Raw genomic sequence first — 26,822 nt, 5'->3', positions numbered from 1 at the left:
CCGGGGTAGCGGAGGCTGCACCGGTCGGTCCACCTGCGACACGAGGACGCCGAGCTTCGCTATCTCATCGTCGGTCATCGTCGGCGGGAGGTTGAACTCGCGGCCCTCCGCCTTGGCCGCCTGCCATTCGTGAAAGGTGCAGGCGACAAAGTCGTCTGAGTTGTCCTTGGCCTCCTAGTTGTGGTAGGCCAGCGCGTCGTAGTCCTCGTCCTCGTCGTCCTTCCGTGGAGGCGTTCGTCGACAGTTGCCGTGTTCGACGATGAGGCGGCGGTGGACGCTCAAATGGGAAGTCCCGGTCGCCGAGGAATCCCGCCGCCCTCCTCGGATCCTCCTTGGACCCGCGACAGCTGTGCAAGCTATTGGAGTTGACGGTAAAGGCGGGATCAGCGCGGAGGTCCGGCAGCATGTACCACCGTCCGCGCGGACCTCGGCGCTCCTCTCTAGCTCGCGCAGAGGCACGGGCGGGACAGGCACCCGGAGGTGGCTGAGCCGCCAGCCGCCACCAGGCAGGTGCACGTCCCGCCAGCGGTGGCACGGCGTGCAGTTGGCGTGCATGAGCCGTGCCACGTTGACGGGAAGCGGTAACCTGTTCGATCATGCCTCCTTCTTAATGCCGCTATCAGACGCCTTGAAGTCCTTCTTCTTCTTCCCAATGGTGATGCGGTGGTGCGGGTGGGAGCGAAGGTGTCGATGGTGTGGGCGATGGTAGGGACGATGTCGGTCGACTTTTAAAGGCCAGGCACGCGCGAGAAACGATGTCATTGATGGCGGCGCAGAAACCTAGCTGCCGCCTGCTAGTCCTGGTGTGGAAGAGGAAGCGACGCCATTGATGGCAAAGGTTGTGGCGCAGACGCAGAAGCGAAGACTGCTGGAGCGACGACCGCGGAAGCGATGCGATCGGTACAACCCTATGGCTCGCTGTCAGGCAGGCCCGTTGAAAAAGCAGGCGGTGTCGGTGGTGTGGGCAATGACAGGGACGATGTCGGTCCATTTTTAAAGACCAGGTGCGCGTGGGACACGATATCATTGATAGCGGCGCAGAAACCTAGCTGCCAGTCCTAGGGTGGAAGAGGAAGCGACGCCATTGATGACGACGGCTGCAACGCAGAAGTGAAGACCACCAAAGCGACGGCCACGAAAGCGATGTGATCGATACAGCCATATGGCTCGCTGCCAGTCAGGCCTGTTTAAAAGCAGACGCTCACTTGGCTCGTCCGCCGCGACGCATCCAAGGCGTAAACCCGGTCACTACCTGGTTCCTGACATCCGTTTGTGTCGCCCTTGTTATATATGCCCTAATATTTCAGATGACTCTGAGGCGAAATCAACGGCATGTCAACCGTGGCACTGCCAGCGTAGCCGGCGACCACACGCATACAGACAACGAACGTTTTTTTTTTAGAATACAGACGACGAACGTTAGAACAGCGTCTAGTGATGAATTCATTCAGACGACCACTCTGACTCGAAACTCTCTGAAAGACAGCGACCACACACACACAGACGACGAACGTTAGAACAGCGTCTAGTGATTCATTCAGTCAGACGACCACTCTGACTCGAAACTCTCTGAAAGCAAACCTAGACGCGGCAAGCACTTTACAGAATGTAAACTGTATCCCTTTCTTTCCCCTTTTAAAAGCTAAATATTTTTAAAATTACATGCCATTGCAGAAGCTCAGGGCCCGGCACCAGCATCTGTTACAACAAGCATTATTCTTTTTGACTGTAAGACTGTATACAGGCACGCTATCACCAGCGTCCGTTGGCCTGGCGGCGATACGCGGAGCCTCCGTTCACCCCGCCTGCCAGGTTACTGTAGTCCCCTATCTGGTGTTGTTGTTGCGCAAACCCATTGCCGTTTGTGTTGACTGATCCCAGAGTCATCGATGGGCTGGAAGAAGGGCTGTGCCCATACAGCCATGGCTTCGACGTGCCCATGTCGGATAGGCCACCATTGGTGGCGTATGTATCCAACGAAGAGAACTGCATATCCCTGGCCATCCCCTGGAGAGGGCTCATGTCATAGCCCCTTGTATATCCATCATCGTAGTAACGCTCGGTTGAGTTAAACCGACCGGGACTACTAGCAGAAGCCATTTCGGAATCTGCCAGGTTGCCTCTGCTATACCGCCCAGGGCTACTAAGAGAAGCCATTGCTGAATCTGCGAGGTTTCCTCTACTAAACCGCCTGGGGCTGCCAACAGAAGCCATATCCAAGTCAGCCATGTTGCCTCTGTTTAACCGTCCAGGACTGCTAACGGAAGTCATTCCTGAATCTGCCATGTTGCCTCTTAGCGTATATGGCAGGCCGAAGGCATGGTAATCATGCCGTAGAGGCTCCGGCATACCGCCATTGTTGCTCTGTTCCTCGTCGAGCAAATCATTAATGATGTCCAGGTGCTGATATTCATCAGCGACTGGCGGCTGCTGCATTCCAAAACTGACAGGAGTCTGTCTTGACGGTTGCAATCCTCCAAACCTGCTGAATTTTTCTGTTTCAGTACTCCGTGCTTGCTGATACCCATCATCTTTCCAAGTTTGTTGATATGCATGACCGTTTGTTGTTCGCTGGTAAGGGGACTCATCTCTCCAGAGATGATTGTTGCTATTGCTATCACCTTTCCATGGTTGCCAACTGTCAAGTCCATCTGAATTCCCCAACCCAGACTTGAACCCATGCCTAGCTGACAGGTGATCGTTCCTCCCAGCAGGAGGTATCATCACTGATGTAGTTGATGCATATGTTGACAGCGGCTGTGAAAGGGAAGTACCTTGTCCGAGAGCAGCTGACTGGTATGAGAGATTTGAAGAGCTCGTACCCAGACCAGGCTTGCCGATGATAGCGTTACGGTAGGTCTGTGGAACATACGCTGGGGCAGAAGGGGAAGGATCATTTCCTGATCTTCCAGCCGCTTCACTCATTGAGCGTGGAAGCAATGCAGAAACTTGAACTTGTGGGGTAGCTGGTGCAGTCGTTCTTGGTGTAGGGAATACAGGGGCACTTGAAGGCCTTGATGTTGTGACAGCAGCCTCAGAAACTGTGGTGGAAATGACCTTTACGGGAGTAGTCTCTTCTCGAGCTTCTGAATAAACGTTGCGCGAAGTTTGTGACAATTCTGAGGGAAGCAGAGCAGCCTTATCAACTTGTGGTAGTCTTGGGGGTGCTGGCACGGGTTTATCAGACTTTGAAGGAAGGGACGCATCTTTAGCACATGGTGGTATGGGGGGCACTACAGAAGATTTACCAGCCGACGGTGATTTTAAAGGTACCGGGCCAGCTTTATCAGCCGCTGGAGTTTTCAGAGTAACCATAGAAGCTTTAGCAGCTGGTGGGGATTTTGTACGAGCTGAAGTAGCTTTATCAGTCTGTGGAGATTTTGGGGGAACTGGAGAGGTTTTATCAGTCGGCAGAGATTTCGGAGGAACTGGAGTAGCTTTATGAGCTGGCGGAGATTTTGGAGGAACTGGAGTAGCTTTATTAGTTGGTGGAGATTTTGGGCGAACTTGGGCAGCCTTACCAGTTGGTGGTGATTTGGGGGGAACTGTAGCAGCTCTATTGACTTTAGGCGATCTTGAAGCAAGAGGAACATCTTTATCTGTATCAATTGGAGTTGATTTTGAGCTATTCGGATGTGCTCTATTTGTTTGCTGTGTCAAGTTCGATCCATGATCTTTGCTTGAAACTGGGTCAACTTTTGTTCTGGGAGGGACCTTACCAGGCACAGCTTCTGTAATCGTGGTGGCTGGCATGCTTGAAACAGCTTCCTCTGGCACACATTTGGCCACAGGGACATCCTTATTAGCTGTTCCATTAGCTTTTACATCGTTTGCAACTTCCTGGGAATGTTCTGGGCTCTTCAGGGCATCAGGTGGCTTCTCTGAAGAACTGGATGAGGAGGATGACCCATTTGTCTTTGTTTGAGACTCCATTGCTTCAAAATGAGCTTTGAAAAGTTTTCTCCCCTCAATGTTTTTCTGAAATATTCATAGAGAAAAACAGGTTACACAAATGAATTGGTTGAAGCTTGTTTTGAAGCAGGAAAACAAGACCCCAGCAACTCATCTGCTGCAAGTGACTACGGTAAATATACATATGTATTTTATGCACTTGACATATGGATCTTCCCTTCCTGAAAAAACAAAAGCAAACACTACTCATCCTACATCTGGGGTGGGGATATGGGATAGAAAACTAAATCAGAATCATTTTTGCAATTAAAAGCTGTTCCAACAATTAGCCATAGGCCCATAGCACATATAAATGGACATCGTCAAACAAGTGTAACTTTACAATGTTGATTTTGAGATTTGAACACATGAATTTATCCAGACTGTACCAGGACCCCCATATGCATAAAAATGCATAACTGACGATTTTGAAATTAATTTCGAACCATCAACTTTAGAGATTATAGAATACATAAGAGTAACGAAGGACAACTACTCCGGACAGTGAGCATTTATTTTATCGAACATTTAAAAAAAAATCTCATAATTTGGACCTTCAACATTCTTGCATATGTAGACACTCGAAAATGCAGCCAACTGAAACTATAAAGGCAAATGCCACAAAGGTGGAAGAGTAATTTCACCTCGTGCAGACGCTGCCCCAGCTCACGAAGTCTATCTTTCAAGGTGAGCAGAACAGTATCTCGGTCCAATTTTGGTGCAGTACCACAGCCAGAACTATTGCGATCTGAACTGGCAGCAACACTGGAGGAGGGCAAGCAGTCATCTTCTTCAGCAAAGTTGATAATGCTTACGCCCTTGTTGCGCTGATTTTTTCCTCTGCACAAAAATCCAGTTAGGTCAGGTGTCGATCTTACAAACACAATGCAAATCTTTTAACATATTGTCTTCACCTACCTATTTGGTGACAAGTGATTTCTGCTGTCTGGCAAATTGCTTACTTTGCTGTGAGTACCATTCATAGCAGTTGAATCAGCCGAAAATGCTACTGAGTTAGCCTCTATAGAGGAGCCTCTCTTTCCATTCATAGGTCTAGAACTGTCCAAATGATCTGGACCATCTGAAGCACCACCTTCTTCCAAGGTATCGCCAACCTTCGCTGTCACTTCTTCTGCCTGATTAGATGGTAAGCCGTCACTGTCATCAATTGTGATTTCATCATTCAGTCTTTCGAGAATTTTCGCGTCTGATTTCTCCTCTCTTTCCTTGTCTTTAACCTTACGATTGTTCTTCTTCTGTTTGGCCTGAAAAAGAAACAAGTTAAGATCACACAAGCAAAAACAAGAAAATACAAGAGCAAGGAAAGCATTAACCTAACAATGAGACATTAAGAGCCAAGGGCAGCACACTAGAAATACTGCACACGTATGAAAACCAAAAAACATGCACCAAACTTAATGTATCTTCAATATCATGTAAAATATCTGTTGTCATTAGTTCTAGGATATCTTCGCACCAAAATAATGCTAGGTGCTAGGTAGCTAGCATGACATAAAACCATGGAATAATAATAAAGTAGAAAGAAAACGGCTCCTCACTAAAATGGGATGAGCTCATATACATCTATAGGTTAAGCAGCTCTTTCAAGCTTGGGAAACTTTAGCAAGTTTAGCTGGACTATGGGCCAAATTCATCACAAGAAATCAAGCCAAGTTTTTAAGTGTTCTCATAACATAAGTACATAACTGAAACTCACAAAAACATAGGTTAAAACTAGAAGAGTTCCAAGCTTCCAACCAGTTCTTGGTACAAACCACATGCTTCCCTTTTTAGTTTAACACCCAGCAGCGAGTTCCAGGTAGTTGCTATCCGAAATCACCCATGACCACTTGGCGGTAGCAGGGAAGGACCGAAGGATATAAAAAGTTGTGACCGATGAAAATGTAAAATATAGGCTTAACTCAAACTCAAGACGATGTTTTGGCATGCATCAAGAACTGCAAAGAAGAAATATAAATCCTAACTCACAATGGGAAACTTGTTCGATAATTCTTGGATGGGAAACTTGCTCCAGAAACTATAGATATTAGCTAGGGTTGGTTACTACTGTGGCGTTTCTATACATACGGAGGGCAATACAATTCAACCTACGAAACTAACCAGAAAAGACGTAAGAAAGTAACCTGTTTTTTCTTTGCACGCTTGTCCTTGTCATTCACACCACCATTGCGCTTTCCCTTAGTCTCATTTTCAAGAAGTCCCGCTGCTTCCTCCTCACGAATTAGCTCTTCCTGCCTCTTCAAAGCAACAGCTTCTTGGTAGGCAACTTCAATCCCACTGACACAAGAAAAATGTAACAATCAGACCCAACAGAGAGTTGATCATCACACTATAGAACAGTTAACCACAATTGAAGATTCATCTACCATAACTTTCTTTTTAATCTTAAATAGAAGAAATGCCCTAATTTTCATTTGTAAACTTTAGAAAAGATCAATATTTAGTCTATTTTGAGCTAGATAAGCATAGAGAGTTAGAGACCCCTGCTTCATTATAAAATGGTCAAAGTACCTTCCATCAAATACGTACGATAGAGCACAACCACACAAAAGAAAAAAATGAAGTAACTTGTGCCACAATCTTATACTTCCACCAGACACAGATAAGTATCTTTCTGGACACTGAATGGTACCCAAAATACAATTGACGCCTTTTTCGTTTGTTTTTCAGACAATCTGGTTGTATCATGTTCATGTGCCTAACCTAATCATTCATTTTGATAATTGATCACTAGAAATATAGTTTGGCTGCATGCAATCAAGAACAGCACTTATGTTTTACCAGATCAAGTTTTTTGTTGCTAATGAGCATGACACAAGATTAAGTACATAAGATACAGCCTAATATGGGATTAACCGGTCAAGTAACTTTCTAGTACTTAGGAATTGGATCCAATTTAAGCCTTGAACATTCAGGATAGACAAACTAATCCTCGGCTTTAATTTCCACAAAGTTCACTGTGTCCAGGTTTTTCATCTCTTAGAAAAATCTTGACAGTTCAAGGGTTAACTAGCTTTATTCAAATGTACAACTGCTCAAGACTTTCAATAAATCAGCCCACAAAGTTTGAGCCACAAGTAACTTCTGATATTCACCAATAGCACAAACTAGCTATAGCTTTAAGCAATAAGATCATAAAAAAAAAACCATTGTTACCTAAATATGTGAGATAGCACAAACGTTTCAAGTATCTTTCGCCCAAGCTCAGTTAGGCGTCTTTCTTCGCGCTCCATGGAGATTTTGTTAACCTCGCCAGAACTACCATCCTATGAAGATGAGAATAGTTACAAAATGATTAGGTGCAGCAGTTATTTCACCACTCTGTAACAGAGTACAGTCCCAAATTTATTATTACAACATCACATCCCAGAAGACAGATTTTATAAAATGAATTAGCAAACAATATGCACGGCCTCATGGGTATGGCTAAGACAGTAGCAAGTAGCAACAAGAATATCTCTTACTGAACTGGAAAAAATGTTGCAACACATCAAACCTCATTATGCCTACCTTCATGCGGCTCTGGGAACATTTGTCATCCTTTGGAGATACTGGCTGACAAGGCAAGGGTTCTAAGGCTGCTCTCTCAAGTAAAGTTATAAAATCACCAGCCAAAACAAATATGTCAATATCAACATGGACCATGGGTGCAGGTAGTTCATCCAATTCTGCTATATTTGTTTTGGCTTTCATGGTCATACTTTGGTATTCAAGTGCCTTCAGACCCGTATACAAAGAGTCCATCACTAATGTTGAAGTAACCTCTTTCTCTACAAAAAAATGTTTCACCAATACTTTAAGTATGGTACTAGTCTTCTCCCTGGACATACGCTGCCTGGTTCTTGGATCAATTGCTGACCAGAATGCACGAAAACTGAAAGGCCACAAAGATTTCAAACTGTAAACATAATAGGAACAAACAAGCAACTTAAAATTATTGTGATATATACTAGAAAAGATAATGTGGTCACCTGGACCATCTAATTTTGTCCTCAATGAGCTTGGTAAGTTTATTTCTTCGTTCCTCGATAAAACGGCGGTAAATTTGTTCTATATTTGTTGTATAGACACGGAGCAATTCTCTGCGATAAGGGCGTTCAAGGCAACGAAATGGTCTGTCCACTTTCTCCCTTGAATATGAAAATACAGACAGTCTGATGTTACATGATAGTTTACATTCGACCTATAAATACCGAAAGAAAATTACAGCGGCAAATTATCTGCTATATAAAAGTAGTAAAGATGAGAAACTGAAACAAATGCATTGCACGCCCACCATGGAAATAGTAGTACGAGTCATAGGAAGAAACGATATATTAGAAAAAATAGCAGTTTCAACAATATTGTTCTTGCGAAGACATGCTCAAATGAAATAATGAACAGATCTACAGTTTTCTTCTGAGGCATGAATCAGAAGCACCATGATGAACATATTAGCTATAGATCATGAACATAGACAGATTAACTACCTGATGACTTGAACTTGAGCAATTATTTCAAGAACATCGTCCACAAGAAAACCATCCTGAATCTTTGACAACTCCATAAACTTTTTCCATCCCCAGTCATGCTCCTTCTTCCAGAACCTATGCAAAGTATCTACAAAAACTACTTCATTAACACCTGAACAAGGCAAGGAAACACATATAGCTTCCTAGGAAAAGAACAAACCAAGTTTAGCTCACCTGAGTATTTGACTTTCTTAGGATCCATGTTGCCTACAGCTATAGTGAACTGTGCAAAATGGCTCCATCCTGAAATAGTCATACTAGAGTCAGGGAAGTAATTTCAAATGTGTGCAAGATAGCAGCAAACATGGCAACATCAAACCTGGGAGGAGTTTGTCATGATTAGCAACGCAAAGAAACAATGACAAGTGATTGGAGACATCACATCCTTGAGGGTATACAAGTATGTACCTGTGAAACAGCAACATAATCAGTGGACGTGCAATCGTGCACACAGAAAAGAACAATTGTACACCAGAAATATTAGTCAGGAAGCTTTCAGATTTATTCATAAAGCCCCAGCGAACATACAAAGCTTTCTGAAGATAAAAAATGGAAAACTTGGTAGCCACAAAGAGATAATAGTAACATCTGTATACCAAGCTGTGTCAACAGTCTAACAGCATAATCAAAACAGAGATATCAGGATAGTGAAATTCCAGTCCTTACTCCCTCCCCAATCCCACAACCACCCACATAACATAAATAACTGTAATACAAAATAAACCAAAACATGTCAAAACAAAATTGAAAATGGCACATGGGAAAATGATCATGTGGCACTCTCCTAGCTCCAACTTGAGGAACAAAATTTCATATTCAGAACTTGCACTTCTTGGACAAGGGTTAACACGTCAGAAAAACATTCATATGCAAGCTTTATAATCAAACATGGATGGGGTTAGGGTGCAGAAAGTAACAAAAAGGAAAGTAATAAACAAACTAAGACACATGTTCTGCATATTACATTTTCTAAATACCAGCATGAGAAAGAAACAAATGACAAGCTACAGGAAAACTAAATAATGTCTACATCATAACTCACGTACAGGACGCAAACTCTTGAATGCTATGTCTCCACGCAGGGCAAAAAGAACACGCACAAGGTAAACCGTGAAACACTTTCAAACAGTCTAAGCTATATGTTCATCAAAACATGTAGAGCGATTGGCGGATTTCCTCCCCTCAGATCCCAAGTCACATTTGAATGTAGGTCATTTACCAAGATCGTTGTCCAAGTAATTGAACAGCGTTCCTAACAATAATCAACAATCACTTTACCATTTGTAACCACCAGCATCAAATGGCTCGCTTTTCATTTCTCTCTTCTTTTCCTTAGAAAAATTCTCAATCTTCCAAGTATGTCGACCATATAATTCTGAAGGTTTGGGGCCTGTTATTGTAGTTGAGAGAGATGAGATCAAACACACAGAAAGTAGAGCTTCCAAATATACAAAAGGGTATCTCCAAAAGAGATCGATCAATAGCATTGTGAAGTGGCAAAAGGAGAAGGTAAAGGAATAATTTAATTGTATAGAAAGTGGTACTTATCTCCAAAATCATTAAATTCACTAAGCTGTACTTAGCTCAGTTCTAATCACAAGGTATTTCTTTAGTAGTTAAAGTTTTGTATAGAAAGTGAACACTTGGAGTGCAATTGAGTAGGTACATGATCATAAGAAAAACAAATAACAGCATGGTCACATTTTATTTTCTTCACAAGGGATATACTGGGAAAGTAGTTCAATCTTTATACACTACGCACCGCTCTAATATACATTTGGTCTGATTTTAATCATGAATGATAAATGCCTTGAATCATCAGACACTACGATCTAACCATATCACCATTTCTTCCTTTTTCATTAAGGACATATATTGAAACGATTTAAACCTCTCTACAATGCGAATCAGATACATGTCTGAGTGGCCAACCGGCATTTTTTTAGCACAGTTTTTATGGTAGTAAAGCCAGCACAAATCAACCTTGCATACAGTGGGTCTGCCAAATGAAACAAGGGACTGATAAATGGATCACACGCAGCACCCTTACAGCTGAACAAGATATTTTGGTGCACAAAAGAGTTATATAGTGTATCAGCTGAGCAGCTGGTGTTGGACTATTCGAACATGCCAATGATGTCAAATTTAAAAGACATGGCATCAATCCAAATAAGACCATGTCGCAACAAAACAGCATGCTAATTAAAACCATGCTATATATATGCAAAGTGCGCTGACTCACCGCGATCATCAAAATCGTAATCAGTGTCCCAGAAGGGCGGGGACGTCGAAGGGCTTCCGCTGTCGCCCTGGTCGCAGGAGCGCCACTCCGACAAGGACTCGCCGGACAGGCTGCGGTCGTCATCCCTCATCCCGGTGGTGCTCGCAGAAGAGTCATCGGTCGCCGAGGCACCAGCCATCAGCGAAACCCTCAGCTACTTCGGACGACCTTATCCGCGGCTGCATGCACAAACGACAACGGGGTTATCGCTTCTGAGCTGAATCCAGCGCACCGCAATGCTAACAAAAACCAGTAGTACTCTTATCCGGGGAAGTGGGCAGTAGAACTGCCTCCCGACAAAACAGTTATCAAGCATGCACGGCTATCGCGCATAATCACCGTCTGAATTCGACAACTATCGCGCTTCTGAGCTGAATCCAGCGCACCGCAGTTCTAACAAAATCCAGTACTCTTATCTGGGGAAGTAAGCAGTAGAACTGCCTCCCAACAAAACAGTTACGGAGCACACATAAAACCGACAAAAACTAGCTTATCACGGTACAACCTATACAGAACCTTCCAATTCTCAATAACCACCATCTGAATTCGACAATTATCGCGCTTGTGAGCTGAATCCAGCGCACCGCAATGGTAACAAAGGCAGTACTCTTTTTATCCGGGGAAGTAGGCATTAGAATCAGTTCCTGTACCTCCCGACAAAACAGTTACGGAGCACGCACAAAACCGAGAAAAAATAGCCTATCACAGTCCCAACCTACACAGAACCTTCCAATTCTCAATAATCGCCGCTGTCGACAATAGTTGTAGAATCCGATGACCTCTACTCCTCTACTTGCTTTTGGTTTAAGACAGGCTTCCGTCTGTGAACTCCACAGCTATAGTAGTTCGCCGTATTCTCGAGCCCTAGTCCGGTCGGTTCAACGGAGGCGGCACAAGGGGATCTACCGAGACCCATTTTCTGGAATTGTCGACTCAGCGGCAGGCCCGAGCTGACAGCACCCGGAAACCAACCAGCTCAACATCGGATCAGCCAGCTGCCGGACCGGGCCAAGTCAACACGCAACCGCCCGGGCCCTAGCCCTACCCGTCGCCGCCCAGCCGCCGACGGCCGTGTGGGGGAGCACGGGCGCGCGCGCGGGGAGGGGGGGCTCCTGATCTAAAGCAGGACCGAGAGGCGCGGGAGGTGTTTACCTGGCGCAGCCGCCGCCGGTGTCGTGCGGCGGCGGAGCGAGGAGTGTGCTGGGCGCGGGGCGGCGACGGGGCGAGACGCGAGAGAGGGAGAGGGAGGGGAATATGGTCTGGATTGGGGAATTGCGACTTGTAACAAGAGCGAGGAAGAGGTGGAGAAGGGAAAAAAATGAGTCGAGATGGGGAGGAGAGGGCGACGGATGGGTGATGAGGTGTGTTGTGGTGACCTTTGGCACGGTCTGATCGCCCTTTCCTCCTTTCCTGGTTTCCCCTGCTGGCTGCTGTGCGCGTCGGACGGCGAGGAAAATAAACTGAAAAAGGTACTGTGGGAAGTCGGCTGGAGATGACTGGTGAGGTGAGGTGAGGTGAGGTTTTCCGTGCTCTCGCTTTGTGGACCTGCGCGTGGTCGGTCGGACGGGTGAGGTCAGGCGGTGCGCGCCCCAGATCGGGAACCCATGGGAAATGTTCACGGTGAGCGCATGCCCTTTTGTTTATTTTCTTTTCCTGAAAAAAATACGAACTCTTTTTTGCCTTTGAGTTTTCACTTGTTGATCAAGAAAGGTGAGTACCTTTTGAAAAGGCATGGACCATAAACGAGAGATGGATTTGCAGACTCGAGGTCGCATGCGAACTTGTTACCCTTTTTTTTTTTGACTCCACCTCCTTTCTTTCTGAACGAGGCGAGGCGATGGAGGACCTAGTGTACCACCTTCATACCTTATTGCATTCCTTTTCAAAAAGAACATGGGCAACTCCTCATTCCATGACATTCCCTCCGTGTTCATTTCCTTTCTTTTTTTCTTCTACCGTGTCAACATCTTATGTTATTTTCACCAACGATAACCTCTAATGACTCATTGTTCCTTCCTTTTTCCTTCTCTCAAATCAATATTGTCCGCAAAAAAAAACATATGGGAGAACAAGTGGCCTTACATATGAGACAACGTGACCCCAAATCGTTTGTCATGTTCATGAAACTCCATGACTCCCCTCCTCTAGAGTGTTTCTTGTCTATTGCACCGTTGTTATCATGGCCGATGGAGAAAACTCTACTCTCTTTCTTTCCAAGTCTTAATTTATTAGAAAATGCAATTCTCGAGGCATAAGCTTGATATGCTTAATTAGAGGATATAGTCATACAATTACTAAACTTTATTTTCACTTCTCTATCTTGTATGGCTCCACTGCTACTAGAGATGTGTACGATGAATTTGGGGGGAAAGTGTGGATATGGATCTCGAGTCAGCGACCGTAAGCCTTCAAACTAACATTAGCCACAACGGCCGCAACAACAAGAACTACCGATACTTAGGTTTATGGGCGCGGAGGAAGTTTGTGGTGCCCGGCATACCACTGCATGGTGTAGTATGCAAGTCTGATATAACACCAATGAAACACCGTTCCACTAGTATTATATCGCTCAGAGTGGTACAACAGAAACATATGCGGGTCCAAGGCATGTCTATAGAATTACACACAGACTCTGTTACATAAGATCATCACAGCCTCCTACTTTACAATGAGGTAATATTGCAAATAACTCCAGGAGAACGACTCGTAGTCTATTCCTAACACGAACTCTATTTGTAGAGTATTTAACTAGCTACAGAGGCTATGAATAGATTCTAGCTAAATAGGAACTAAGTTTAGGAAGTTAGTTCCCTTCTATTGCTAATCTAGGTTTTCACCTTATTGGATGTAGTGTTTGACTCCTCTGACAGGGTCCTGTCCCTTGAAGTAGATATTGACTCCTTGGCCTTCGAGTTGCACTGTAGATACTTCTTCGATGCCTCCATATCTAAGCAGGGGATTTAAGAGTGGGATGAGTACGAGCGTACTCAACAAGTTCATTATAGGAAAGAGGTGTTTAATGCACTAGCTACAGCATTAGACCAGAAAGTTAATACCAATGCAAGTTTTCATAACCATTTCTTCAAATGGTTGCTTTTATTCAGAAGAACTATGTCCGTCAGCCTTCACCGGTTTACTAGAACTACATGGAGCTCCTTTCCGGCAGCGTTCGCAGTTCCCTATTGATACGTCTCCGACGTATCGATAATTTTTTATGTTCCATGCCACATTATTGATGATATCTACATGTTTTATACACATTATATGTCATATTTATGCGTTTTCCGGAACTAACCTATTGACGAGATGCCGAAAGGCCAGTTCTTTGTTTTCTGTTTTTGGTTTCAGAAATCCTAGTAAGGAAATATTTTCGGAATCGGACGAAATCAACACCGAAGATCTTAAAATTCCCGGAAGCTTCCAGAGCACCGGAGAAAGGCCAGAGGGGAGCCAAGGGGGCCCCACCCCACAGGGCGGCGCGGCCCAAGGGGGGGCGCGCCCCCCTACTGTGTGGGAACCCCGTGGCCCCTCCGACTCCGCCTCTTCGCCTATTTAGTCGTCCCTGACCTAAAACCTCGCCCACGTTCGACGAAACCAGAGAAAACCTTCCAGAGCCGCCGCCATCACGAAACTCCAATTCGGGGGACAGAAGTCTCTGTTCCGGCGCCCTGCCGGGACGGGGAATTGCCCCCGGAGTCATCTCCACCGCCGTCTCCACCGCCATCTTCACCGCTGATGTCTACGCCCCCTCCTTTTCCTGTAGACAGTGTTGGGCCTCCAAGAGCAGAGGTTTATAGAACAGCAGCAAGTTTCCCTTAAGTGGATCACCCAAGGTTTATCGAACTCAGGGAGGAAGAGGTCAAAGATATCCCTCTCATGCAACCCTGCAACCACAAAGCAAGAAGTCTCTTGTGTCCCCAACACACCTAATAGGTGCACTAGTTCGGCGAAGAGATAGTGAAATACAAGTGGTATGAATGAATATGAGCAGTAGTAACGAGCGCTTGAGAAAAGTGCTTCTTTGGCGTGCGAGATGATGGTAGTAATATTGCAGGAAGTAAAGATGCAGTAAAACAGTAAACAAGCAGCGATAGCAGTATTTAGGAACAAGGCCTAGGGATCATACTTTCACTAGTGGACACTCTCAACATTGATCACATAACAGAATAAATAGATAGATGCTAGACTCTACACCCTCTTGTTGGATGATGAACACCACTAACTGTGTAGGATTACACGAACCCTCAATGCCGGAGTTAACAAGCTCCACAATATTCAATGTTCATATTTAAATAACCTTAGAGTGCATAACAGATCAACATAACCAAACCAAGTACTAACATAGCATGCACACTGTCACCTTCACACTACGAAAGGAGGAATAGATCACATCAATACTATCACAGCAATAGTTAACTTCATAATCTACAAGAGATCACAATCATAGCCTACGCCAAGTACTACATGATGCACACACTGTCACCATTACACCGTGCAGGAGGAATAAACTACTTTAATAACATCACTAGAGTAGCACACAGATAAATTATGATACAAAACACATTGCAATCATAAAGAGATATAAATAAGCACTTCACTATGCCATTCATAACAGCGAATAAGTATTCTGTGAAATATAGCCTAAGAGACCCACACGGTGCACACACTGTCACCTTTACACACGTGGGACAAGGAGTCTCCGGAGATCACATAAGTAAATTTCACTTGACTAGCATAACGACATCTAGATTACAAGCATCATCATATGAATCTCAATCATGTAAGGCAGCTCATGAGATTATTGTATTGAAGTACATAGGAGAGAGATGAACCACATAGCTACCGGTACAGCCCCGAGCCTCGATGGAGAACTACTCCCTCCTCATGGGAGACAGCAGCGTTGATGAAGATGGCGGTGGTGTCGATGGAGGAGCCTTCCGGGGGCACTTCCCCGTCCCGGCGGCGTGCCGGAACAGAGACTCCTGTCCCCCAGATCTTGGCTTCGCGATGGCGGCGGCTCTGGAAGGTTTCTCGTACCATGGCTTTTTCGTCTCGAGGTTTTAGGTCGAGGGGGCTTAAATAGGCGAAGAGGCGGCGTCGGGAGGTCAACGAGGCGACGACACTATAGGGGGGCGCGGGCCACCCCTAGGCCGCGCCGGCCTATGATTTGGTGGGCCTGTGCCCCTCCTCTGGCGGTTCTCGTGTGTTCTGGATGCTTCCGGGCAAAATAGGAACCTGTGCGTTGATTTCGTCCAATTCCGAGAATATTTCCTTACTAGGATTTCTGAAACTAAAAAAATGACTTGACAGCAACTGGCACTTCGGCATCTTGTTAATAGGTTAGTTCCAGAAAATGCACGAATATGACATAAAATGTATATAAAACATGTAGATATTATCAATAATGTGGCATGGAACATAAGAAATTATCGATACGTCGGAGACGTATCAGCATCCCGAAGCTTAGTTTCTGCTCGTCCCGAGCAGGTAAACGATAAACAAAGATAATTTATGGAGTGACATGCCATCATAACCTTGAGCATACTATTGTAAACACATGTAATGAATGCAGCAATCCAAGACAATGGTAATGACATGAGTAAACAACTGAATCATAAAGCAAAGACTTTTCATGAGTAGTACTTCAAGACAAGCATCAATAAGTCTTGCATAAGAGTTAACTCATAAAGCGATAAATCAAAGTAAAGGTATTGAAGCAACATAAAGGAAGATTAAGTTTCAGCGGTTGCTTTCAACTTGTAACATGTATATCTCATGGATAATTGTCAATGCAAAGCAATATAACAAATGCAATATGCAAATATGTAGGAATCAACGCACAGTTCACACAAGTGTTTGCTTCTTGAGATGGAGAGAAATAGGTGAACTGACTCAACAATGAAAGTAAAAGAATGGTCCTTCAAAGAGGAAAGCATCGATTGCTATATTTGTGCTAGAGCTTTGGTTTTGAAAACATAAAGAGAGCATAAAAATAAAGTTTTGAGAGGTGTATGTTGTTGTCAACGAATGGTAGCGGGTACTCTAACCCCCTTGCCAGACAAACCTTCAAAGAGCGGCTCCCATTTTATTTTATTTTTGGGTGGCACTCCTTCCAACCTTTCTTTCACAAACCATGGCTAACCGAATCCTCGGGTGCCTGCCAACAATCTCATACCATGAAGGAGTGCCTTTTTATTTTAGTTTTATTATGATGACACTCCTCCCAACCTTTGCTCACACAAGCCATGGCTAACCGAATCCTTCGGGTGCCGTCCAACAATCACATACCATGGAGGAGTGTCTATTTTTGTTAATTAATTTGGGACTGGGAATCCCATTGCCAGCTCTTTTTTGCAAAATTATTGGATAAGCGGATGAAGCCACTAGCCCATTGGTGAAAGTTGCCCAACAAGATTGAAAGATAAACACCACATACTTCCTCATGAGCTATAAAACATTGACACAAATCAGAGGTGATAAATTTTGAATTGTTTAAAAGTAGCACTCAAGCAATTTACTTTGGAACGGCGGAGAAATACCATGTAGTAGGTAGGTATGGTGGACACAAATGGCATAGTGGTTGGCTCAAGTATTTTGGATGCATGAGAAGTAATCCCTCTCGATACAAGGCTTAGGCTAGCAAGGTTATTTGAAACAAACACAAGGATGAACCGGTGCAGCAAAACTCACATAAAAGACATATTGAAAACATTATAAGATGCTACACCGTCTTCCTTGTTGTTCAAACTCCTCACTAGAAAATATCTAGACTCTAGAGAAACCACTCATGCAATCCAAATTTTAACAAGCTCTATGTATTTCTTCACTAATAGGTGCAAAGTATATGATGCAAGAGCTTAAACAAGAGCACAATAATTGCCAAGTATCAAGTTATTCAAGACATCACACCAATTACTACATGTAGCATTTTCCGTTTCCAACCATATAACAATTAACGAAGCAGTTTCAACCTTCGCCATGAAAATTAAAAGCTAAGAACACATGTGTTCATACGAACCAGCGGAGCGTATCTCTCTCCCACACAAGCATTTATTCAAACAAAAACAGAAACAAGAGCATACAGACGCTCCAAGTAAAGTACATAAGATGTGACCGAATAAAAATATAGTTTCAAGAGAAGGAACCTGATAATTTTGTCGATGAAGAAGAGGATGCCTTGGGCATCCCCAAGCTTAGACGCTTGAGTCTTCTTGAAATATGCAGGGATGAACCACCGGGGCATCCCCAAGCTTAGACTTTTCACGCTTCTTGATCGTAGTATATCATCCTCCTCTCTTGACCCTTGAAAACTTCCTCCACACCAAACTCAAAACAACTCATTAGAGGGTTAGTGCATAATCAAAAACTCACATGTTCAGAGGTGACATAATCATTCTTAACACTTCTGGACATTTCTCAAAGCTACTGGAAGTCAATGGAACAAAGAAATCCATCCCACATAGCAAAAGAAGCAATGCGAAATAAAAGGCAGAATCTGTCAAAACAGAACAGTCCATAAAGACGAATTTTATTGAGGCACCATACTTGCTCAAATGAAAATGCTCAAATTGAATGAAAGTTGCGTACGTATCTGAGGATCACTCACGTAAATTGGCATAATTTTCTGAGTTACCTACAGAGAATTTTGCCCAGATTCGTGACAGCAAAGAAATCTGTTTCTGCGCAGTAATCCAAATCTAGTATGAACTTTTCTATCAACGACTTTACTTGGCACATTAAAACACAAAACTAAGATAAGGATAGGTTGCTACAGTAGTAAACAACTTCCAAGATACAAATATAAAACAAAGTACTGTAGCAAAATAACACATGGGTTATCTCCCAAGAAGTTCTTTCTTTATAGCCATTAAGATGGGCTCAGCAGTTTTGATGATGCACTCGCAAGAAATAGTAGTTGAAGCAAAATAGAGCATCAAGAGGCAAATTCAAAACAAATTTAAGCCTAACATGCTTCCTATGAAAAGGAATCTTGTAAATAAACAAGTTCAAGAAGCATAATGCAACAAGCATAGAAAGATAAAACAAGTGTAGCTTCAAAAATTTCAGCACATAGAGAGATGTTTTAGTAACATGGAAATTTCTACAACCATATTTTCCTCTCTCATAATAACTTTCAGTAGCAACATGAGCAAACTCAACAATATAACTATCACATAAAGCATTATTATCATGAGTCTCATGCATAAAATTATTACTCTCCACATAGGCATAATCAATTTTATTAGTTGTAGTGGGAGCAAATTCAACAAAGTAGCTATCATTATTATTCTCATCAAGTGTAGGAGGCATAGTATTATCATCATAAAAATTACTCTCCATAGTAGGCGGCACTAAAAGACCAATATCATTATAATCATCATAAATAGGAGGCAAAGTATCGTCAAAGTAAATTTTCTCCTCAATGCTTGGGGGACTAAAAATATCATGCTCATCAAAGCCAGCTTCCCCAAGCTTAGAATTTTCCATATCATTAGCAACAATGGTGTTCAAAGCGTTCATACTAATATGTTCCATAGGTTTTTTTTAATTTTCGCATCAAACCATCCATGTCTTAAATCAGGAAATAGAATAAGAAGCTCATTGTTGTCCATTATGCCTAACTAGTGTAAAACAAGAAACAAAAAGATGCAATTGCAGAATCTAAAGGAAATAGCTTCGAGTACTTACAACGGCGAAAATAGCTTAGTAGCCGAGATCCGGAGTGTGAGTACCTTTTACCTTTCCTCCCCGGCAACGGCGCCAGAAAATTGCTTGATGTCTACGGGAGCTTCTATTCTTGTAGACAGTGTTGGGCCTCCAAGAGCAGAGGTTTGTAGAACAGCAACAAGTTTCCCTTAAGTGGATCACCCAAGGTTTATCGAACTCAGGGAGGAAGAGGTCAAAGATATCCCTCTCATGCAACCCTGCAACCACAAAGCAAGAAGTCTCTTGTGTCCCCAACACACCTAATAGGTGCACTAGTTCGGCGAAGAGATAGTGAAATACAAGTGGTATGAATGAATATGAGCAGTAGTAACGCTTGAGAAAAGTGCTTTTGGCGTGCGAGATGATGGTAGTAATATTGCAGTAAGTAAAGATGCAGTAAAACAGTAAACAAGCAGCGATAGCAGTATTTAGGAACAAGGCCTAGGGATCATACTTTCACTAGTGTACACTCTCAACATTGATCACATAACAGAATAAATAGATAGATGCTAGACTCTACACCCTCTTGTTAGATGATGAACACCACTAACTGTGTAGGATTACACGAACCCTCAATGCCGGAGTTAACAAGCTCCACAATATTCAATGTTCATATTTAAATAACCTTAGAGTGCATAACAGATCAACATAACTAAACCAAGTACTAACATAGCATGCACACTGTCACCTTCACACTACGAAAGGAGGAATAGATCACATCAATACTATCATAGCAATAGTTAACTTCATAATCTACAAGAGATCACAATCATAGCCTACGCCAAGTACTACATGATGCACACACTGTCAACATTACACCGTGCAGGAGGAATAAACTACTTTAATAACATCACTAGAGTAGCACACAGATAAATTGTGATACAAAACACATTGCAATCATAAAGAGATATAAATAAGCACTTCACTATGCCATTCATAACAGCGAATAAGTATTCTGTGAAATATAGCCTAAGAGACCCACACGGTGCACACACTGTCACCTTTACACACGTGGGACAAGGAGTCTCCGGAGATCACATAAGTAAAATTCACTTGACTAGCATAACGACATCTAGATTACAAGCATCATCATATGAATCTCAATCATGTAAGGCAGCTCATGAGATTATTGTATTGAAGTACATAGGAGAGAGATGAACCACATAGCTACCGGTACAGCCCCGAGCCTCGATGGAGAACTACTCCCTCCTCATGGGAGACAGCTGCGTTGATGAAGATGGCGGTGGTGTCGATGGAGGAGCCTTCCGGGGGCACTTCCCCGTCCCGGCGGCGTGCCGGAACAGAGACTCCTGTCCCCCAGATCTTGGCTTCGCGATGGCGGCGGCTCTGGAAGGTTTCTCGTACCGTGGCTTTTTCGTCTCGAGGTTTTAGGTCGAGGGGGCTTAAATAGGCGAAGAGGCGGCGTCGGGAGGTCAACGAGGCGACGACACTATAGGGGGGCGCGGGCCACCCCTAGGCCGCGCCGGCCTATGGTTTGGTGGGCCTGTGCCCCTCCTCTGGCGGTTCTCGTGTGTTCTGGATGCTTCCGGGCAAAATAGGAACCTGTGCGTTGATTTCGTCCAATTCCGAGAATATTTCCTTACTAGGATTTCTGAAACCAAAAACAGCAGAAAACAGCAACTGGCACTTCGGCATCTTGTTAATAGGTTAGTTCCAGAAAATGCACGAATATGACATAAAATGTATATAAAACATGTAGATATTATCAATAATGTGGCATGGAACATAAGAAATTATCGATACGTCGGAGACGTATCAACCGCCATCGTTGTCTCCATGATGAGGAGGGAGTAATTCACCCCCGGGGCTGAGGGCTTCGCTGTAGCTATGTGGTTCATCTCTCTCTTTATGTGATCTAGTTGAATATTATCTATGTGCTACTCTAGTGATGTTATTAAAGTAGTTTATTCCTCCTGCACGGTGTAATGGTGACAGTGTGTGCATCGTGTAGTACTTGGCGTGGGCTATGATTGTGATCTCTTGTAGATTATGAAGTTAACTATTGCTATGGTAGTTTTGATGTGATCTATGCCTCCTTCATAGTGTGATGGTGACAGTGTGCATGCTATGTTAGTTCTCGGTGTAATTGTGTTGATCTATCTTGCACTCTAAGGTTATTTAAACATGAATATCGAATACTGTGGAGCTTGTTAACTCCGGCATTGAGGGTTCGTGTAATCCTACACAGTTAGTGGTGTTCATCATCCAACAAGAGGGTGTAGAGTGGTTCTATTATGTGATCATTGTTGAGAGTGTCCACTAGTGAAAGCAGGATCCCTGGGCCTTGCTTCCAAGCATCGAATCTCCGTTTGTTTACTGTTTTGTTGCATGTTTACTCGCTGCCATATTTTATTCGGATTGCTATTACCACTCATACTCATCCATATTACTTGCATCTCACTATCTCTTCGCTGAACTAGTGCACCTATTAGGTGTGTTGGGGACACAAGAGACTTCTTGCATTGTGATTGCAGGGTTGCTTGAGAGGGATATCTTTGACCTCTTCCTCCCTGAGTTCGATAAACCTTGGGTGATCCACTTAAGGGAAACATGCTGTTGTTCTACAAACCTCTGCTCTTGGAGGCCCAACACTGTCTACAAGAATAGAAGCACCCGTAGACATCAAGCTATTTTCTGGCGCCGTTGCCGGGGAAGAAAGGTAAAAGGTACTCACACTCCGGATCTCGGCTACTAAGCTATTTTCGCCGTTGTAAGTACTCAAAGCTATTTCCTTTAGATCCTGCAATTGCAACTTTTTGTTTCTTGTTTTACACTAGTAAGGCATAATGGAATACAACTATGAGCTTTTTAATTTATTTTCTAAGTTAAGACATGAATTGTGTGATGCAAAAATTAAAGAACCTATGGAGCCTCAATTGCATGCTAGTAGCAATGTTATTAGTATGAACGCAATCACTGCTAATGCTATGGATAAGTCTAAGCTTGGGGAAGCTAGTTTTTGTGATCTTTTTAGTTTCCCATCTTTAGGGGAGAAAATTTGTTCTGATAATGCTTTATCTCCCATATGCGATAACTCTAATGATGCTTGTCCACCAACTGCAAGTACTGCTTTCAAGATACCCATGAAAATTATTGAACGTGTTATTGATAACCGCTATGAAGGGGATGGAACTGTCTATCCTGGAGATCATTTACTGTTTTTTCATGAATTATGCGGGTTATTCAAGTGTGCAGGTATCTCTATGGATGAAGTGAGGAAGAAGCTATTCTATTTTTCGCTGTCTGGTAAAGCGGCGCATTGGTATAAATTGTTGAAGAATAGTCATTCTCTTGGTTGGGAGGAAATTATACCTCTCTTTTATTCTAAATTTTATCCTCCTCATGAAGTGCATATTGATAGGAATTATATTTATAACTTTTATCCTCGTGATGGAGAGAGTATTTCTCAAGCATGGGGGAGATTGAAGTCACTAATGCTCAAATGTCCCATTCATGAGCTCCCCCGTAATGTTATTGTTAACAATTTTTATGCGAGGCTTTCAGGACAACACAAGGACTATCTGGATGCCTGTTCAGAGGGATCTTTCACAAGCAAGGAGGTTGAAGCTAGGTGGGATCTTCTTGATCGGATTGAGGAGAATGTTGAAGGATGGGAGAATAACAAAGGTGAAGAGTCAGGTATAAATTATGATTATGAATGCATTGAAGCTTTTATGGATACTGATAAATTTCGAGATATGAGTGCTACTTATGGTCTTGACTCTCAAGTTGCTGCAAATCTTTATAAAGCCTTTGCTTCTCATTTTGAATTGCCTAAAAAGAATTTTGATAAGTATCATGAACCTTTTAAAGAGGCTGGCATGAAGGATGAAATTGTTGTTAATGATTGCAATAAGCATGCTCAAACTCCTAAGAATGCTATTTCCTATAAGCATGTTAATTTTTGTGGAATGCATAGACCTTGTGGAATTAATCAAATCAAAGATGAATATTGTATCCATCATATTAATGAAAAAACTAGAAAGTGGGCTAGGGCTCTAGATGATCTTGGTAAAAAAGTTTGTGCCCTCTATCCTTTTATTTGTGAAGTTTGCCATGAAGTGGGTCATTTTAATTTTCAATGCTCCACCAATGATAATTTGAACCCAATGAGTGCTGCAAATTTGTATTGTGATGATGAAATTACTCCTAATCAGCATGATGAACTCACTTTATTTTTGTGGTGTGAAGAGTTATCAAGGAAAATTTCTTTGTTAGATATTAATGATCTTGATATTGATGATGTCCTGCATGGGTGTTTTTCTGATTGCATTGATAATAGCCATACAAATACTTACATACAAAATATTTTAGAAGATGACACCTTGCCAAAATATGATAGGACCGCTGTGTGTTTTGAACTAATTAATGGAAAGGAGGAATCCTCCCAAGTTTCTTCTATTGTTTCTGAAAGTAAATCAGGTTATGCGGACAAGCCACCCTTCAAGCCTCTTCCTCCTAAAGAAGGGAACGAGGAGAAGGAGGAGAAGAAGAAGAAGAAGAAGAAGAAGAAGAAGAAGGAGAATAAAGAGAAAGAGGTAACGGCATATCCCCGCGTGAATGAGATAACGCTAGGTAACCGTAAGTATGTTGCTCCTAATGATTATTATGATAATGAATCTGAATACAATGATCTTCCTATGCCCTTTACATACATTAGTGATCATGATTTGAATGAGCACACTACTTTTGATATTGCAAATCTCTGGGAAACTAATTCTGAAAATGATGATAATAATAATTGCCATAATATCAGTGCTATCCATTCTTCCTCCCATAATGATATAGAAAGCTCTAAGCTTGGGGAAGAGGTGTTTGAAAATCCTTTTGCTACTGATCATTATGTGTTTGATACATCTCCTTCTAATAACAATGATGGTATGGTCACAGATAAACCGACTGTGAAAGATAACTATTTTATTTCTTATGATGACATTGTGCCTCCGACCTTTAATGATTATTATAAAGAATGCTATGATATAGGTTATAACTATCCTTATGAAACTTGTCATAGTTATGATTGGATTGCCAAAAACAATTCCCTTAATATGCAACTTGTTTACCATGTTCAAATTCTTGATAATAATCCTGCTCCAATTACTATTAATGAGAAGAATTCTTCTTATGCCAAAATTAATTGTACTTCTATGCATATGAACCATGATAAGAATGTTTTAAGTGATGGGTATATTGTGGATTTCATCAATGATGCTACTGAAAGTTATTATGAGAGAGGGAAACATGGGTATATGCATCTTAATAATATTAAGTTTCCCCTCTTTATGTTGAGAATCTTGAAGTTACTCGTGTTTTATCCTCTTATGCTTGTCACTTTGTTCTTCATGAATTCATTTGTGTACAAGATTCCTTTTCATAGGAAGCATGTTAGGCTTAAATTTGTTTTGAATTTGCCTCTTGATGCTCTCTTTTGCTTCAAATACCATTTCTTGCGATTGCGCCATTAAAACTGTTGAGCCCATCTTAATGGCTATAAAGAAAGAACTTCATGGGAGATAACCCATGTGTTTATTTTGCTACAGTAATTTTATTTTGTATTTGAGTCTTGGAAGTTGTTATTACTGTAGCAACCTCTCCTTATCTTAGTTTTGTTGCATTGTTGTGCCAAGTAAAGTCTTTGATAGTAAGGTTCATACTAGATTTGGATTACTGCGCAGAAACAGATTTCTTGCTGTCATGAATCTGGGCCTTATTCTCTGTAGGTAACTCAGAAAATTATGCCAATTTACGTGAGTGATCCTCAGATATGTACGCAACTTTCATTAAATTTGAGAATTTTCATTTGAGCAAGTCTGGTGCCACTTTAAAATTCGTATTTACGGACTGTTCTGTTTTGACAGATTCTGCTTTTTTATTTCGCATTGCCTCTTTTGCTGTGTTGGATGGATTTCTTTGTTCCATTGACTTCCAGTAGCTTTGGGAAATGTCCAGAAGTGTTAAGAAAATGATTGTGTCACCTCTGAACATGTGAATTTTTATTATGCACTAACCCTCTAATGAGTTTGTTTCGAGTTTGGTGTGGAGGAAGTTTTTAAGGGTCAAGAGAGGAGGATGATATACTATGATCAAGAAGAGTGAAAAGTCTAAGCTTGGGGATGCCCCCGTGGTTCATCCCTGCATATTTTAAGAAGACTCAAGCGTCTAAGCTTGGGGATGCCCAAGGCATCCCCTTCTTCATCGACAAATTATCAGGTTCCTTCTCTTGAAACTATATTTTTATTCGGTCACATCTTATGTACTTTACTTGGAGCGTCTGTGTGCTTTTGTTTGTGTTTTTATTTGAATAAATGCTTGTGTGGGAGAGAGACACGCTCCGCTGGTTCGTATGAACACATGTGTTCTTAGCTTTTAATGTTCATGGCGAAGGTTGAAACTGCTTCGTTCATTGTTATATGGTTGGAAACGGAAAATGCTACATGTAGTAATTGATAAAATGTCTTGGATAATATGATACTTGGCAATTGTTGTGCTCGTGTTTAAGCTCTTGCATCATATACTTTGCACCTATTAATGAAGAAATACATAGAGCTTGCTAAAATTTGGTTTGCATAATTGGTCTCTCTAAAGTCTAGATAATTTCTAGTATTGAGTTTGAACAACAAGGAAGACGGTGTAGAGTCTTATAATGTTTACAATATGTCTTTTATGTGAGTATTGCTGCACCGGTTCATCCTTGTGTTTGTTTCAAATAAACCTTGCTAGCCTAAACCTTGTATCGAGAGGGAATACTTCTCATGCATCCAAAATCCTTGAGCCAACCACTGTGCCATGTGTGTCCACCATACCTACCTACTACATGGTATTTCTCCGCCATTCCAAAGTAAATTGCTTGAGTGATACCTTTAAAATTTCCATTCTTTACCTTTGCAATATATAGCTCATGGGACAAATAGCCTAAAAACTATTGTGGTATTGAATATGTACTTATGCACTTTATCTCTTATTAAGTTGCTTGTTGTGCGATAACCATGTTTCTGGGGACGCCATCAACACTTTGTTGAATATCATGTGAGTTGCTATGCATGTTCGTCTTGTCTGAAGTAAGGGCAATTTTCATGATCAAATGGTTTGAGTATGCATACTGTTAGGGAAGAACATTGGGCCGCTAACTAAAGCCATGATTCATGGTGGAAGTTTCAGTGTGGACAACTAATCCTCAATCTCTTATGAGAATTTTAACTGTTGTTGTATGCTTATGCATTAAAGAGGAGTCCATTATCTGTTGTCTATGTTGTCCCAGTATGGATGTCTAAGTTGAGAATAATCAAAAGCGAGAAATCCAATGCGAGCTTTCTCCTTAGACCTTTGTACAG

General features: G+C 42.4%; 1 protein-coding gene across 2 annotated transcripts; it reads right to left on the bottom strand.

The window, feature by feature from the left end:
• Nucleotides 1-1,604: 1,604 nt before the first annotated feature.
• On the bottom strand, nucleotides 1,605-12,100 carry LOC127327252 (uncharacterized). 2 transcript variants are annotated; one of them, XM_051354029.2, is made up of 13 exons: nucleotides 11,917-12,100; nucleotides 10,726-10,943; nucleotides 9,762-9,873; nucleotides 8,803-8,891; nucleotides 8,658-8,726; nucleotides 8,442-8,571; nucleotides 7,944-8,126; nucleotides 7,483-7,846; nucleotides 7,129-7,238; nucleotides 6,096-6,249; nucleotides 4,870-5,216; nucleotides 4,596-4,791; nucleotides 1,605-3,978 (listed from the first exon to the last, which is right to left on the bottom strand). In XM_051354029.2, the coding sequence occupies exons 2-13, from the start codon at nucleotides 10,901-10,903 to the stop codon at nucleotides 1,753-1,755; spliced, it is 4,158 nt and encodes a 1,385-aa protein (XP_051209989.1). In that variant the 5' UTR covers nucleotides 10,904-10,943; nucleotides 11,917-12,100; the 3' UTR covers nucleotides 1,605-1,752. The 2 variants fall into 2 exon arrangements, with proteins under 2 accessions (XP_051209989.1, XP_051209990.1); XM_051354030.2 differs by having other exon boundaries at nucleotides 7,944-8,102; nucleotides 11,917-12,099.
• Between the last annotated feature and the right edge of the window lie 14,722 nt (nucleotides 12,101-26,822).

The sequence above is a fragment of the Lolium perenne genome, chromosome 1 (genome assembly GCF_019359855.2).
Source record: "Lolium perenne isolate Kyuss_39 chromosome 1, Kyuss_2.0, whole genome shotgun sequence".
In the NCBI taxonomy this organism is placed as follows: domain Eukaryota; kingdom Viridiplantae; phylum Streptophyta; class Magnoliopsida; order Poales; family Poaceae; genus Lolium; species Lolium perenne.
The sequence above is the reverse complement of the archived record's forward strand: the minus strand, read 5'-3'. Positions and strand labels throughout refer to the sequence as shown.